This window comes from Mesoplodon bidens (genome assembly GCF_964165515.1).
Source record: "Mesoplodon bidens genome assembly, chromosome: 11".
NCBI classification, from domain to species: Eukaryota; Metazoa; Chordata; class Mammalia; order Artiodactyla; family Ziphiidae; genus Mesoplodon; species Mesoplodon bidens.
The window spans coordinates 68,431,418-68,447,393 of NC_138167.1; the positions used below are offsets into that span (position 1 = coordinate 68,431,418).

General features: G+C 59.2%; 1 protein-coding gene across 7 annotated transcripts; it reads right to left on the reverse strand.

Annotated features, from left to right (window-relative positions):
* Window positions 1–25: 25 nt before the first annotated feature.
* Window positions 26–12,641, reverse strand: KCTD17 (potassium channel tetramerization domain containing 17). 7 transcript variants are annotated; one of them, XM_081249066.1, is made up of 9 exons: window positions 12,432–12,641; window positions 11,138–11,246; window positions 8,741–8,832; window positions 7,699–7,794; window positions 5,825–5,950; window positions 4,361–4,451; window positions 4,097–4,174; window positions 3,653–3,743; window positions 2,510–2,724 (listed from the first exon to the last, which is right to left on the reverse strand). In XM_081249066.1, the coding sequence occupies exons 1-9, from the start codon at window positions 12,624–12,626 to the stop codon at window positions 2,655–2,657; spliced, it is 948 nt and encodes a 315-aa protein (XP_081105192.1). In that variant the 5' UTR covers window positions 12,627–12,641; the 3' UTR covers window positions 2,510–2,654. The 7 variants fall into 7 exon arrangements, with proteins under 7 accessions (XP_081105189.1, XP_081105190.1, XP_081105187.1 ...); XM_081249064.1 differs by lacking the exons at window positions 2,510–2,724; window positions 3,653–3,743; window positions 4,097–4,174 and adding an exon at window positions 1,134–1,274; XM_081249061.1 differs by lacking the exons at window positions 3,653–3,743; window positions 4,097–4,174 and having other exon boundaries at window positions 1,853–2,724.
* Window positions 12,642–15,976: the final 3,335 nt, after the last annotated feature.

A 15,976-nucleotide genomic window follows, 5' to 3' on the forward strand; every position in this document is an offset into this window, starting at 1 on the left:
AGCAAGGGCCCCCACCTCTTGGACTCAGAGAGCCCAGGGAGCCCACCAGGCAGGGGAGCAAGTATTCTGCCGGTGGCAGGGCCCCGTGGGGACAGGAGGTGGCGTCTCTCCTCTCCCACAACCTGTTGCCTGACATCTGCCCCAGTGAGGACACAAGGACGGAGAAGGGCCATCAGCTGGTGGTCAAGACTTCCCCTGAGGGCCTGGGATGGTCACCAGGCCCGGCTGGGGGCGGTTCGCATCCAGCCTGTCCCCTCCTAATTCTCTCTTCTCCTTCCCCTTCCTCCGCTGCTGACTTTGGTGGGGAGGGGTTGAGCAGCAATCATGTGGCTGCCGGGACCCCACCTGCCCCCGGCCCAGCGCAGAGGCTGCTGGGCCAGCATCCTCTCCAGACAGCAGATTCCAGCCTTTGAAGCCCTTGGCCTAACTTGAGGGTGGGGGAGGAAGGTGCCCCCGCAGGAAGGGCCCTCAGAGCCCTGGAGACAACCAAGTGGGCCAGCCACCACTGCAGGCCAAAGGGTGGGGAGCCCCAGGTCCAGGGTCCTCCCACGCCTACCTGTTCCTCTGGCCTTCACTGCCCATTCTCACCTGGAGGTGAGCTCAGCTGCCCTGTGGAATAAAGCTGTCTGACCCGAGGTCCTGTTCTGGGGATTGAATGGGGCCCCGGGCACCAATCTCATGCCTTTGACTGAGCAGCCCCTGTTATCTGCTCAGCCTGTTGGCTAAGCGTCCAGAAGCCCAAGGGGGGGTCAGTGGGGGAAGCGGTGGCCTCCAGGGCAGGGGCCTAGGTCCTGGGAACAACCCCAGGAAGGCAATGGTTTGGTGCCCCTCAGGTCAGAGTGAGGGCTGGGACAAGTGATGCGCTCCTTCTGGAAGCTTGGAAGGAAGCTGAGGGGCAGAGAGTCTCATGATCGCACCAGGGAGGGGTCAGGAGCGGAGCCTGGAGCGGAAGCCCTATCTCCTGATTCCCAGGCTACCACTTCCCCTCCGGCACGGCACTGCCTCTGCATTCTGAGTCATTTATTCAGCAAGCAGCTCACAGGCTCCTACCACGTGCCAAGGGCCGCACTGGGGTCACAGAGCTGCACAGAACTTGGCTCCTGATCTCGGGAGGGGTGGGGATGCTGATCCAGGGTGAAGGGGCTTTGGGGTAGCCTGCACCTCGGGAAGGCTGCCTGGAGGAGACTTGGGGTTCGAAGGTGGCCAAGGTGGGGAAGAGCATTCCAGGCCAAGGAACAGCATGTGCAAAGGCAACAGTCCCCAAAGTCAGTGGCCTGTTAGGGAACAGTAAGTTGTTTTTAGTTGGAACAGGAGGTCCTAGCAGGGGACCTCCTGCTAGGTTAGGAGGGAGCTGAGGTGGCAGTGTGAAGCCAGGAGGGAGAGCACCTTATCTGAATGGCGAGGTGAGACTGGGAATTGGGACGTAGGGAGCCAGGCTTGGGAGGACCTGGTATTCTGATTCCCAGAGGTCCAATTCCCTACCCCTCAGCACCCCAGCTAATCTAGGTCTGCCTGGAGGCAGGAAGAGACCTGTGTGACTCCAGGGGGCGGGGCCTTAGAAGTCACTTGGCCCACCCCTTCACTTTACTGTTGAGGAAACTGAGGCCCAGAGAGGGGAAGGTATTTTCCAAAGTTCACCCAGCAAGGCAGAGCTGGTACCCTCGGTGTCCGGCCACGGGACAGGGGATTCAACCGTGATGCTCCTGCCCCCAGCACACACGGGAGAGTGACAACAGGGCAGGGTCCCTGGGCTTTATGAAAAAGCCCCATTGCCTTTGGGTTGTCTACACCACCTTAAGTTTAGCCCCTGTCCCCAGACGTGGCCCAGAGAAAGAGAGGGAGACAGCCAGGCTGGCTGTTTCTTCAGGTTTTATTACACGGTGGTGTTGGACACCGCTGAGAAGCAAGTATCCAGCTGGGGAGGCCATAAACGCAGGAGGGGCCCCTTTGTCAGCCCCTGCCACCCCAGACTCTCCCTTGGGCAGAGGGAGGAGTGTCCCCCTTTCCCTTGTCACCAGTTCCTGGTGGCCCCGCTGCCCCTGCTGAACCAATGCCTGCCTTCCTCCTGGCCAGGGTGCTGTGCCACCAGCACTACAGACGGCAGGGGGGTGGGGAGCAGCCAAGGTGAAGGCCGAGTCACCCATCCCCTCCTTCAACAGGGCTAACCCCACACCCTTCATCGCCCACCAATCCCTCAGTCTCCATCCTGGGCCAGGCAGGTCCGAGTCTGTGCCCTGTGCCCTCCCTGAGGGCTTTCGGGGACCTCTGCTCCTCTCGGTAACCTCACAACAAACCTGAGGTAGGTAGGGCAGGACGTGAACCCATTTGACAGACAGGGAGACTAAGGCTCAAGGAGGTGATGTGACTGGGCTGGGGGGGAGCGTATCTGCCATGCAGCTGGGGACCTGAGGGAGGGGACGTAGGGGCCTGGAAGACACAGCTGGACAGTGCCACACTTTGACCACCGGCAGGTGGCTCTGCCCAGGGGTCCCAGGGCCCACATCAGGCCTTGCGAGGTCCCAGTGGGCCCCCACCCGGCCCCCGGAGGCAAGGGCAAATCACAGCCCCGCAGGTGCAGACAGAGGTGACAGCGGGGAGAGCTCTTCCTCCGCCTCGGGCTGGGGGCCCACCCCGTGGTACAAAAATAAAGGATTTCAGAACGGAACCCCAAGTCCCTGGAGGCGATCTGGGGCCTCACATCCGGGTGCCTCTGGCTTGTAACAGCTAGAAAATAAGAGGGGCCAGGGAGACGGGGTGGGGAGTGGTCAGAACACCGGGGGGAGGATGAGAGGGTGAGGTCGGTGAGGAGGGGGTAGTGCAGGGCCAGGAGAAGGGCAGAGAGGAGATTGGAATGGAGGGAGGGAGGGGTGGGGAGAGAGGGAGAGAGAAAGAGTCAGGTGAGTCACGAGGTCCTTTCTGGGAGGAAGGAGGGGGGCTGAGGCCCAGAAAAAGTGAGTTCAGAGCTGAGGAGGAGGGGGAGCAGGGAGAGGACCCAGCTCGCCCATCCGGGGGCCCCATGCCCCACCTTGGGCCGGGGGATGGCTGCCTAGGAGGCCACATTCTGCCAAGGCTCTGGCCAGGGGGTCAAGGCCCAGAGGCTGGTCACCACTGTCTCAGGCAGAAGGTCACAGAGAGCGGCTGTCCGTCCCCATTTTAGAGGCAATTGTGGCCCAGAGAGGGACAGTGACTTGCCCAAGGTCAGACGGCAGGCAGATAAGACTGAGTGGGGGCTTGTGAGCACCTGGCCAGGGCTTTTTCTGCCACAGCCCAATCCTCAGCCAGCTCCGGCTGACTCCTCCTAGGCCAAGGGAATCCAAGTGTGGCCTGTCCTTCCCAGCCCCGCAGAAATAGGGAACTCAGTGCCTCGAGGCTGTGATGCAGAAGCTCCTGAGGGCGCAGGGATGAGGTCAGGGCACCTGGCTTCCGTTTCCCTTCCCTCCTTCCCAGTGTGGCTCTGATGCTGCTGGGCAGGTGGGAAAGAATTTCCTCCCCCTTTTGTCTTATCTCAGAGCCTCATCCCCAAGGCCAAGATAGGCTGAGAGACTTGGGGTGGGGGAGAAAATCAGCCAGAAGTTCGGATGAAGTCCAAAAAACAAGAGATGAGCACCCTCCTGGCTTCCGCCCCTGCCTCCAGCTCTGCCAAGCTACAAACCAGGCATGGCAGCTCTGGGGGTGGGCGAGGGGCCCAGGAGAAGCCCTCACTGCAAGCGCAGCCTCCGGTCTGAGGGGGTGCAGACAGGAACCTGCAAGGAGGAAACGTGAGGAGGAGGCGAGGAGGTGAGGCGCTGCAGCAGGGCGGCCCGGCCTCAGATGTGCCCGGCGGGGTCGGCGGGCACCAAGGAGGTGCAGCTGTGCCCCTCTGCCCCGGGCCCGGAGGCGGGAGGCGCCAGAAGGGGTGTGGGAGGCGGCAGGCGGGATGCTCTGGGATGCGGGGCCGGGGCACCTGGGTGGAGGGCACAGGAGGCTGGGACCACAGCAGCCCCGGGATGGAGGTGTGAGCAGGCAGAGAGAAAACCCGGACAGGGGCAGAGAGGGAAGAGGCAGGGTGCAGATGAGATCCAGGAGGAAGAAGAGGTGGATGAAGATGAGGCAGGACCTCCGGCGGGAAGCGGAGGAGGAGGAGGAGGCGGTGGTGAGAGGGAGAAAAGGTTAGCGGGATCCTGAGATGACTGGGCTGCAAAGAGAAAGTGAGAGAAGGGATGGTTATGCAGGTGAGGCACCAGGCACGCGGCTGAGCTAACCCTGGAGGGCCCGCCCCCCGGCCGTCCCGGGACCCCAGGCTCCGCAGCGGGCTCCAGCAGGGAGCGGGCGGGAGGCGCGGCCTTTATCAGCGGTCGTTCTGCTTGGGGGTTGGCTGCACCTTTCTGCTGCGTATCTGCCTCCACCTCCACCTGCACCTGTGCCACCTCCACCTCCTGCCGCTGCTGCTCCTCCAGCTGCTCCTCCGCGCACTGTGGACCAGCCGGCAGACCCAGGGAAGAAAGAGCGCAGAGCTAACGAGGGGGCCAGGGTCCGCTGGCGGCTGTCCCCGCAGGCCCCCATCTCAGCGTGAAGGGGACGGGCAAGGGGCACCTCCCGGGTAGGGGAGTGCTACAGCCACGGAAGCTGGGACATCTTGTCGGATCCCCGGGGAAGCCTGCGAGGGGCCTGGGGGAACCAGCAGAGGGTGGGGTCCTGCTGAGGATGCTCACGGATCGGCATGGCAGCCGGGACGTGGAGCAAGGCTGGGGGAGGGGTGTCAGAGGAAGGGGGTGGGTGTGTGGCCAGGGTAGCCTTGAGGGCTGCCTGGGAAGGCCTCGTTTTAGGAGGACCGACCCAGAGCAGAAATGAGGCCAGGGAAGTCCCAGGGCAGACACCAGGCAGATCTGAGATGTCAGCACCAGGCTCGGGCACCCCCGGTCCTGAGGTCTCTCCCAGAGAGGCAGGAGCAGCCAGCTCACCTTGCACCCTTGCAAGGCCGTGCCGGCCACTGGCCCCAATGGGGCTGGGGTGGACAGGGGAAGTCACGGCCCAGGGAGGCAGATGGCCAGACGGGAAGCAGAGTTCCTAAGTCTCCAGCACATAGGGACAGGCTCCTAGAAGGAACGGTCTCCCTTCTTCCCAGCCTGCCTAGCTGCCTACCCCACTGGTCCTACCAAAGGCCCCTCAGGCTTCCCATCAGCTCTGGGTCCAGGGTGGCAGGACCTCTGATTAGCCCCCTCCCCCGCAGCCAGCTGACGCTGCCTCACAGGCCAGGGTGGAAACACAGGGCCGGACCCCAAGGCCTCCAGACCCCTCTGCTGCTGAGTCCTAGGAGGCAGCCTGCGGGAGGGGCGGGATTAACAGATTCGGCTTCCCTGCCCCAGCCCAGGCCCCTGGGAAATAAATTGGCCCTTTGGATCCCAGAACTTGCAAGCTGGTGGTCCACCCCTCTCACTCCTCTGAGAACACAACCAAGGTGCCCAGAGGGGGCAGGACTTGTCCAAGGTCACGCAGAGCGCTCACACCACGCCCAGACCCCTAGTCCAGTGCACTCCCCCTTGTGCTACGCTGCCCCGTGGCCACCATGGGACCACCATCCAAGTGGCATCTAAGTCCACCCTCGCCGTGCCCTGGGGATAATCTCATCTCATTGCCCCCCAAGTCTGGGCCTGGGTAACTGACGTGAGCAGGCAGGACGGTGGGTGGCATGGGATGGATGGCATCGGCTGTGAGCAGGGGTTCAGGCGTGTGCAGCAGGAGGGAAAAAGAAGCACGGATGGCTAGGTGGAGGGCAGCGAGGGGAGGGAGGAAAGGCAGGGAGGCCGAGGTCGAGGCAGGGAAGGGGCCTGGGCAGAGGGCTCACCTTGGTTTTGCGGCTGGACTCGGAGCTCAGTCCGTGCGGGGAGCTGTAGAGCTCCTTGGACACCACACACAGGAACTCTGCCTGGTCCTCGCTGCCATAGTTGTAGGAGGAGCCGATGCTCACCAGCTGGAGGGGCGGAGCATGGGGAGAAAACAATAGGGTGGGGTTGAGGGGACGGGGTGGGCGGACACTGGCACCTGTCGACTGTGCCCTGATCTTGCTGTTCAGGCCCATCCCTGGGTTTCCAGAGGACACCTCTGGCGCAAAGTCAGAGTCCTCTCCCCCTCCGCCCCCACCTATGCCTCTGGTCTATTTCCAGGGCCAGCCTCCCCACGTGGCTGGGCTGGACCTGATCCTTAGAGGAGGAGGGTTATCACTGCTGTTCCTCTCCCGTATCTAGCAGGCAACGTCCTAAGAGCAGGCAGAGGCCTGTAATGGGCAGGCTGTCTCCCTCTGTCCCAGATGTGGCTGAGGCAGCCCCAGAACCAGGCTGCAGGATGGGGTTGGCATGACCTGGTGGTGCTCCATAGAATATTCTGTTCACTGTTGGAAGCAGAGGTAGAACAGGTCGCCCGTTCCTTACACCAGCAGTCCCTGACATGCTCGCTCAGCCTTTGAGCCCATGCAATTGCCAAAGACTCCCTTAGACTTTCAAGAGTGGCCCCACCTTTGTTCTGGGGTCCCTAAAATAACGACACCTGCAGGGCCCCTTCTGGCTGATAAAGGCCCTGCACATGATGGGTCTCATTTGGCACCCAGGAACCCTCATCCTGCAGACAGAGAGGAAAAATCAGCCCCTTCGGCAGATGAGCTTTGGAGAGGTGGTGAAGTCCCACAGCCAGGAAGAATCTGAATTTGAATGTGCATTCAAATTCAGGATTTGAATCTGGGACCCCAAGTCCTCTCAGGGGTCCTATAGACTTAAATGCTTCTAATAATTCACAGGATGCTAGCTAGCTCCAATGTTTCAAGGCCTACTCTGGGCTAGGGACTTTATCCATGGTCTTTCTAATCTACACAACAGTCCTGCAAAGGAAGCACTGCTGGTCCATGTCACAGATTAGGAAACTGAGGCCCAGAGAGATACGACTTGCTCAAGATCACACAGCATGTCAGTGGTGAGGTCTAGATATGAATCCAGGCTTCTGGCTCCTGGACTGGACTTGTTCCTCCATCCTGCCCAGCCATCCTGGGAAGCCTGGCCTTCTTCAACCTCCAGGTGCAAGGGAGCTTGTATGGATAAAGGGTAACCCAACCCTTCCCCTTCTCTAAGGGCAAATTTGACCTTGGGTTAACTTGTTGGCTCTGATCCTCTGGAAACCTGAGAGAGGTGTGACGTCAGCTGCATTACTAGGGCAACACCGTTTATGATAAAAATCTCTCCTGGTGGTAAACTGCATAGGTACTGGGAGGAAGTACAGGTCACCATAAATACCTCATGGGAAGCCGCTGCTCTGGGCTCCCCTGAATGTGGCAATGCTTGGAACTGGGCATGTCCCTTGCAGGGACCTGGAATCTATACCTATGGAATTGTTACACGAGGTGTGGCCCCAAGGAGACCTCCGCTCTCCTATGTGGATCTTGTCTCCTCGCACCAGAGCTGTTGCTTGGGGGCCAGAGACTCACACACTACAGTGTAGACCACTACCTGGTTGCTGGGAGGACTCCCATTAAAGATGATTCCCGGGAGCTGCCCTGCGGCCAGCGGGGCTTCCCTCCTCTCTCCTTCCTGGTCAGTCTGCTGCCAAGTGTGGCCTTTCTTAATCTTGTTTACTCTGTCTTAAGACCCCGGGCAGGGGCTGCAGTGGGCACCCCAAGGCTGGGGCTGCGGGAAGGGAGGGGCCTGCTTTGCCTGGGGGTGTGGCCCAGCCCACCTGCTCGAAGCGCCAGCCGTCGGACATGGTGGAGACCATCTGCGTGAGCTCCTCCTCCTGGCACTGCAGCACACGGTACACGTGCTTGGGTGGGACCTGCAGGCAGAGGGGGGACGTGGAGGGCACCTGTGGGAGTGCCAGGCACCCCGGGGGCTGGAAGGGCACCTGTCCTCCCCCCACCATCTACCCCTAAGAAAGACAGAAGTGGGGGAGGGGAGATGGGAGCCATGATCTGAGTACCTACTATGTGCCAGGCACTCGACGTGCATGTTCTCACTTAATCCCTCCAAAAACCCTAGGAGTTATGGGATGTTCATGGAAGTTCAGAGAGGGTCAGTTACTTGCCCAAGGTCACCCAGCTGAAGAGTAGCAGAGCCAGAATTGGAACACAGGTGACACAAGTGGGAAAGGAGGAGGGGCTTAGGGGACATCCTGGGACACTAATTGAGGCAGGTCCTCCAGGGGACGCGGGGCACCCTCTCTTCAATCTCCTGGGGCTGGGAGATGGTGCCTCACTACCCATCTCCCACCCTCCACGTCTCCCCCAGGGTGGGCAAAGAATCTCTCCAGCTCCTCCTACAGCCTGGCCGCTTAGGCCTAGGGTCCAAGCTCAGAAACGCCAGCTCCAGAAGCTTGTGCCATGACCTCCAGGGGACCCCCTGAGCCCATGAAGTGGACAATGTAATAATCCCACATTGCCTCCCACAGGGCCCCCTGTACCTCCACAGTGACCCCATTTTGCCTGGGAGGAAGGGAAGGGTGGGCAGTTCTCAGCACCTCTATATTCCACAAGAGGAAATCAAGGTCCAGAGAGGGGTGTGATTGGCCCAAGGTCACACAGCACACAGAGCCGAGGCAGGGAAAGAACCCAGAGTCCGTCTCCCAGTCTGGGGCTTTGCTGAACAGTTTGGGAGCTGGACAACCACTCCTCCCCTTACAGGAGAGCTTGGCCTCCCCGAGGAAAACTAGCTCTGCCTCTCCCAACCTTCCTCCTGAGCCCCCTCCCCCATCCCCACCACCGCCTGCCCTGCAGCCCCCCGACCTGTGTGACGGTATAATCCTTCTCCTCCATCCGGTCTTTGATGATGCGGATCAGCGGGCCGATGTTGTAGAACTCCGCTTCCTCCAGGACCCCTGGCACAGACAGAGCAGCACCCCACCCCCGTCACTCCCACTGTCCCCGTGCCCCGTTCTCACCTTGTCCCTTCCACCTCCACCCCCTGCTCCAGTCACACAAGGGTGATGGGCCTCTGAGTTCAGGGGTCAGGCAAGAGGGAACACTTCCTTCCTTGGGTCCCACACTCTCTGTAGCAGGGGTGAGAGGCTGCCATTCAGTGGCCCTATATCCCTGCTGTGCTGAGCACAGTGACCCAGGGATGGCTGCCAGTCCTCTAGTCTGGGGCTATCCAGAGGCAGTGGGCGCGTTGGGACTGGACCCTATGCCACAGTAAGAAGGGGCTTGGCTGGCCCCCGATTACATGTTCCCATTTATGAAGCACACGCTAAGTGCCAGGCACCGTGCCAGGTATGTTACACTCTTTACCGCAGTTAATTCTCAGCACAAGAAGTAGGTACTTTCATCACCCCCACTGAACAAACAGGGAAACCGAGGACCAGGCAAAGCAGCAGCTGTGCAAGGCCACACATCTGGCACTCGGCAGAGCTGGGATTCACACTCAAGTTCCTCTGCCTTCTAAATGCATAATCTTTGTGCATGTGCATCTCTCCAATCACTACACTTCACAGTTTGCAAAGCCCCTCCTGTGCTCACCACAAGCCCCAGGGTCATGGAGGAAGCAGGCGTTATTGTCCCCATACAGTTAAGGAGACTGAGAGTCTTAGAGACTGAGCAAGTGCCCTCTCCAGTGAAGGGGACAACCCTGGGCCTTAGGACTCCCCTAAGCTCCTGCGGGGCAGAGACACTTCCTGTCCTTTCCATGACTGGACTCTGGGCTCCCCGGGGACAGGGCCCATGTCTGATGTCCCCGGCGCCCACACCCACCAAATACAGAGGAGGCAGTGAGTGAGTGCTACTGCCAGGATGCCCCCCATGGAGCCCTGCAGATGACAGACAACTAACTCTGCATCACGGGTCCTCAGTGCCAGGCACCGTGCTAAGTGACGCACTTGCATTAGCTCCTTTTATCCTCACAGCAGCTCAGCAAGGTGGGTGCTATTGTCACCCGGTTCCACAGATGCAGGCATGGAGGCACAGAGGGATAAGTGACTTTGCAGGTGTCACACAACTAGTCAGTTTCCTCCTGGATCCCCTGGCCCCTTGGATCAGGGCTCTAGCCATGTCTAAAGGTGCTAGGAGTGCCAGGGCTTGACAAACCCAGAACCTGTAAACAGGCGTTGGCCTTGACGCTGGAGTGTTTACCTCCCCTCCCCATGGGACCTACTCCTGGGCCCAAGCCACGCCCATGGTACCTGCTGCCCCAGGGGCTGCCGGGAAAGCTGTGGGGCTCCACAGAGCCGACGCCTACAGCGGGCCCTGATTTTGAAGCTGTGGCCTTCCGGGGAGCCACCTGGCTTCTAGATCACTGTGTCCCACAGGGGTCAGGAGGGAAGACCGTGGGCCCGAGTGAGGAGGGAGGGGTTGTGTTAGACACCTCCAGGGTACAAGCCCCGGGACTCATGACATCTGTTTTCCCAGAACATGTCCCTAATGTAGATCACCGCCCCTCCTTTATATACACAAGTGGAGACTCAGAAAGAAGTGACATGTCCAAGCTGGCCTGGCTGGGTCAGGTGACCCAGAGCCACACCCTGTGCCCTAAGGAAAAGTGGACTTGGCACCCCTTGCTCCTGGCAGGGGCTCTGCCAACAAGCCTTTCTCCCAGGCATGGCTCCCCACTGTCTGCTGGGCCCGGAAGTGGGCATCTACAGGGCCTCAGCCAGCCAGGCCTGGGAGGGACCAAAGCCCTGCTGGAGAGCAGGCTCCGCCCACCCCTGCCTTCACCCACAACTGTGCTGCAGGGGCTGCCGGATCTGGGCGAGAAGTCACCCACTCGACCCACCGCGGACCCATGTGAGCCCTCACCAGGCATCTGAGATACCCCATCACCCAGACAAAGAGAGCCACACCTCTCCCCATGGCCATTTCCACCCACAACTGGCTTCCCAGAAGGCCAGGGGAAAGGGCATCCCTGCCCAGCCTCACTGGCTCCCTCTATCCTCTGCTTCCATGTTTCTGTCACCTCCCCAGCAGCACCCAGTGGAAGCATGAGCCAGTCACCTTGGCACAGTCCCTAGGCTCAGCCTGGGCACAGGCTTTGGGAGTCAGTCCTGTCAGGAATGAGAAGAAGCAGGAAACATAGAAGAAAGCAGATGTCCCCTGAGGACAGCTGAAATGGCCTTGCACCTCCACAGGAGGCCCCGGCAGACTGCAGAGGGCAGGGCTAGGGTATGGGCCCTGGCCTCCCCCAGACCAACTCACCCTCCTCAGCCATGTCCTTGTCCAGCACCAGCTTGCCATGCCGGAGGAAGTTGAGGATGGGCCCGAAGTAGGTGGGGTCACGGTCGATGAGGTAGGCCCCGGTCTCATCCTACAAAGGCGAGGGGCACAGGCAGTGAGAGAAGAGTGACCCCACTCCCCTGCCTGACCTCTCACTTCAGTCCCAGTAAAGGATCAGAGGGAGGGCGGGAGGGGGTGGAGTGTCTGCTCTTCCCCAGAACAGATTGTCCTGATGGAGTAAAAAGGCTTTGGGGTCAGATACACCTAGGTTCAAATCCTGCCTCGGCCTTTTCCTGACTGTGTGACCTTGGGCCAGTGATTTGGCCTCTCGGAGCCACCCTCTTCTTTCCCATAACTGGGGAGCATTGTGAGCATCCAGTGAGGTCTGAGTGGCACCCGACCCAGCGTACGGCTCAGGGATTGTCCCTCTCAGACGTTATTCCCTGAAGCCAGCCCTACACTGTCTCCACCAGATCCCCTGTCATTCTGGGGATGTTTACAAGTTTCCAAAAGAGCCACTATCTCATTGGATACCCTCAGCCTGCAGTGGCAGAGCAGGCGTCAGTACAACTCTACAGAGAGAAAACAGAGACACCACCAGGTGAGGGGACCTGCCCAAGGTCACAGGATCAGAGGGTCAGGAAACAGGGGAGAGGGGGCCTTAGAGGTCATCGCCAGGCCCGCCCGCTGGGGTTACAGACAGGAGGCTGCGCAGGATAGGGTTTGACCCAAGGTCATGCAGGAGGTTTGCAGCAGAGCCGAGATGGGAACCCAGAAATGGTGCCCCAGGCCAGCGCTCCTACCTGATGAAGCCCAGCTGAGAAGGCACCCCGGGATTTCTCCACCCAGCTCCCTGTACCCCAAGGCTACCCATACCCCAAAGAGCGGGGAGGCGGGGAGAAGCAGACTTAGTAACTCCTTCCGTGGTGCAGGAGTCCAGTTTGGGCAGGAGAGAATGCCCTAGGTGTCTGCCTCTTCCCACAGCCCCAAAGGAGGGGGAGAGTCCCTATCCATCAGCCTCCTGGGTTGGGAGCCCAGATCAGCGCTCAAAAACTCCAAATGGGCGCAGCCCGGCGTTGTGCTGTTGCCACGGCAATGGGCACATCCCTCACTCTCCGATCCATTTCCTTCTCCCCTCCTCCGGCCAGTTCTTCCCGCCTCCAGCTCTTCGGAAATAAACCCAGCCGAGTTTCCAGCCGCGCGGGCGGGCCAGGCTGGACAACCAGATTCCGGCGAGCCAAGGATCCCCGACCGCCGCCCACCCCGCGGGCCTCACCCGGTCAGACTGCAGCTCTTCCCCCTGGCACAGGCGGCTGAGGAAGGACTTCTGCTCGCGGCACAGCGTTTGCCGGGTGGTCAGGAACACCGTGCCCCCCACGTTGAGCCTCACCCACTTGCTCCAGCCGCCCGCCCCCGCCGGCGGCGCTGCCTCGCGGGCCTCCATCCTCATCGCTCTTCCCAGCGTCTGCATCCTGCCTGCAAGGCGGCTGGAGGCGGGCATGTACCGCGCGCCGGGCATGCCGGGAGTTGTAGTCCGCACCGCCCCGCGTGAGTGTGGCCAGGGGTGAGGGTCAGCCGACGCCCTCTATCCCGCCTTCTCCAGCCCCGCCCTACTTTGCCCTTCCTGGGATGCCTACAAACGGGAGTTTCTTAAAGAAGCTCTTTGGCCAAGTTACTCTGTGTTTGGGGAAGGTCAAGTTCCCCCAAAATAGTGATACCCCAAATCAGCGATCCTCCCATTTGGTCTCCACATTGTTTTCCTTTTGTCCAGTTTGGGTTATCAAACAGCTGACAGGAAAAGGAACTTCTCCCTCCCCAAATTCCTATAGCATTTACCTGTATCTGTTTTCTAATATTCTTTCATTCTGCCTTTGGGGGTGGTGGGGTGAGGAGAGCTGGGTCCTTTCCCCGCATAAATTCTTTGAGGACCACACAGTTGGGCTTAAAAGTGGGCTCAGCACCTTCTATATTCCAGATGCTTTATGCACCCATTATATTGGGTTGGCCAAACAGTTCGTTCGGGTTTGTCCATAACATCTTACAGAAAACCCAAACAAACTGTTTGGCCAAGCCGATATTATTCATTGGTGCTCTTAGCAGCACTGGAGGTCGCTGTTACTGTATCCATTTTACAGATGAGGACACAGAAGTGAAGTGACCTGCTGGACTCACACAGCTGGTGAGTGGCAGGCTGGCATGAACCCAGGTGGGTTCCAAGTGCATTTCCACCACCAAGGCCCCTTTCCTGCTCCTTGGGAAAGATTTCTCGGGAGGAAGAGTCAGGAGGGTGCTGGATGAATGTTTGGAGAACTGGGTTTTCATCCTGGTTTTTGTAGGGTGAAGTGCTGGGAGAGGTCTCAGTTTACCCATCTGTAATTCAGGAGGAGGAAGAGGGATTGGTTCTGTGGGTGCCCTTCTGAGCCAGATAACTCAGAGGTGGGACTGCTATCGTGGGCCCTGCAGGATGTGGGAAGGGAGCAGCTCCTCCTGTGGTTTGGGACCAGGGAGGGACAAGAGCTGAAGGGAAGCTGTCCTCCCTAACTTCCTTTCCTTCTTACTGTTTCGGTCCTGGTCCTGGATTAAGGGGGGAGGGTCTGAGGCTCCCCTCAGTGATCTCAGTGTCACACACACAGGGCCCACACACTGGGCAGCCTGGCCCTGCATGGCAGTGGCGGGGGGTGGTGGTGGTGGTGGTTCTGTTACCCCTCGGGCTCTGCTTTCTCCGTAAACCTTTCCCCTCGGCAGGGAATAGGTCACAGCCGCTAGACTTCTGCTCCTGGGGACTCGTGTTCTCTTAAACACAAATTCAAGTATGATCTTGAGCAACTGCCTCCCTGGACCTCGGTTTTCTCTTTTGCAAAGTGGGAATTAGAATATTTGCTACTGGAGAACATTGTTGTTAAGATTAAATTATGTCGGTAAAACACCTGGCATAGCCCATGGCTTTTAGTATAGTGAATAAATGAATGAGTGAATGAATGAAATGGGTTACAGGATATGAACTGGCCTTGGAAGGTCAGCGGCACCCCTGGCCCTTGGTGAGTCCTCAAGCATTGTCAGCTAAAACAAAACCAGAGCAGGGAATATTTCTTTTCCACATAAGGGGTGTAGGCAGGGAGTGATGTGGTTAGATATGTAACTTGGATCACGCTGGGGGCTGCAGAGGGGACAGTTTGAAGCCCCAAGAGACCAGCCAGGAGGCCACCTGGGTGAGAAGTGGGGAAGCCCCAACCAAGGCGCTGTCAACTGGGCCAGACGGGAGTGGGCGGCTTCAGTGGATACTTGGGAGGCGGAAGTGAAGGTTGAAGGGACTGGGAGGGAGGGAGGAGGAGGAAGGAGGAGGGGCCACATGGATAGCCCTGGCTTCTGGCTTGAACCAACAGTGTTTCCCTGAAGCAGGAGAGGCAGATATGGGGAGTGATCAGCGTTGAGGAGGTCGGAGCCTGTATTTGCAGTGCCTGTGGGCCAAGCAAAAATTGTCCTTGCAGGTGTGATACTCAGGAAAGCAGCATGGACTGGAGAGGACAGGTGGGGCTGTCCTGAGCCTAGGGTGGGGAGGAACCTAGGAAGGCCCTCTCAGGGGGTGGCTCCAGTGGATGAAGAGGACGGGGCAAAGTCTGGAGAGCAAGGAACAAGAGCCATACTCCAGAGACCAAGAGGGGGCCAGTTTGAATGAACAAGTTCATATAAGGAGTGAAAGTGGAGAAGGCAGAAGAGTAGCATCATGGAGCCGCGGGAACCCAGGGCTTGCCTGACCCAACCTGTTGCTGCAGAAGTGACAAAGCCGGGGCTGGGAGGCATAGAAAACTTTCACGGCGTTACTCAGCGGATGTGGAGCAGACCCCAGGTTTCTCGGGCCAGCCCTCGCCCTCCTGGGGCTGCCTCTCCTGGCAAGGAGCATGGACCACGCAGCACACTTGGACAGCATGGAGCTTTTAAGCTAAGGAGGCATGTCATCCATGTGGCACTTGGGGAAGTTTAATCTGGCGTTGGTGCACAGTCGGGTTGGGGCGAGAACCTGGGGCCGGGAGGGAGAAATGGGGGTGACCTGCCCAGAGCCCCCTCTTCCTCCCTGCTCATATCCTGTTTTCTTGTGTTTCCCCCACTGCACAGTGATCATTCTGAGGACAGACACCATCTCTGGGCTGCTGTATCACAGGTGTCACTGGTCCTGGCTTAGGAGGGGCGAATGGAACAAAAACTCCCCAGTGCTGGGAGTGTTTTTAGGACAGAGATCGGTCTTCTTCCTTCACACTGGCTTCCGCTGTATTTTTTTCACTGCTTCAGTGCTTCCTATGTGACAGATGCTATTCTAAGCACATCACCCCATGTAACAGGTGTGCTCAGGGAGACAGGTGATAGCAGGAGCTACCCTTTACTCATCTAACATGCCAGAGACCGTGTCCCAGGCATTCTGTAACAGCAACAGCAGCTGTCACCGATGGAGGGTTTACTCTGGACCAGGCCAAGCCCATGCATAATTCTCACAACAGCCCCATGCAATTGATCGTGTTCCCACCTCCATCTTATGGAAGATGAGACTGAGGCTCCAAGACCATGGGCCTCCCTAAGTGATGCTGGGAATGGCTACCAAGGGCAGAGCCGGCCTCCGAGCCTGTCTCATTGTCTCTGAAGTCCAAGACAGCATGGAGTCCCGATGCACCCTTGCACAGGCGTTCTTAATCTCACCAGGTACAGATGAGGAAACCGCACTCACATGAGTGGTCCAGTGCAGACCCGCTTAGCCCAGTGCCAGGGCTCATCACCATCGTGGGCTGGGGTCCTGAAAGTGTCGGGGAGGCTAGGCCAGCACTTTTGGTC

Bases quoted from the DNA above. Each gene is read 5' to 3' on its own strand.
- KCTD17 (XM_081249060.1), bottom strand. From the start codon at position 12,626: ATGCAGACGCTGGGAAGAGCGATGAGGATGGAGGCCCGCGAGGCAGCG. The intron at 8,833-11,137 runs GTGAGTTGGTCT...TGTCTGTGCCAG, and splicing joins CAAGGACATGGCTGAGGAGG to GGGTCCTGGAGGAAGCGGAG. The intron at 7,795-8,740 runs GTCGGGGGGCTG...CTCTGCCTGCAG, and splicing joins AGGATTATACCGTCACACAG to GTCCCACCCAAGCACGTGTA.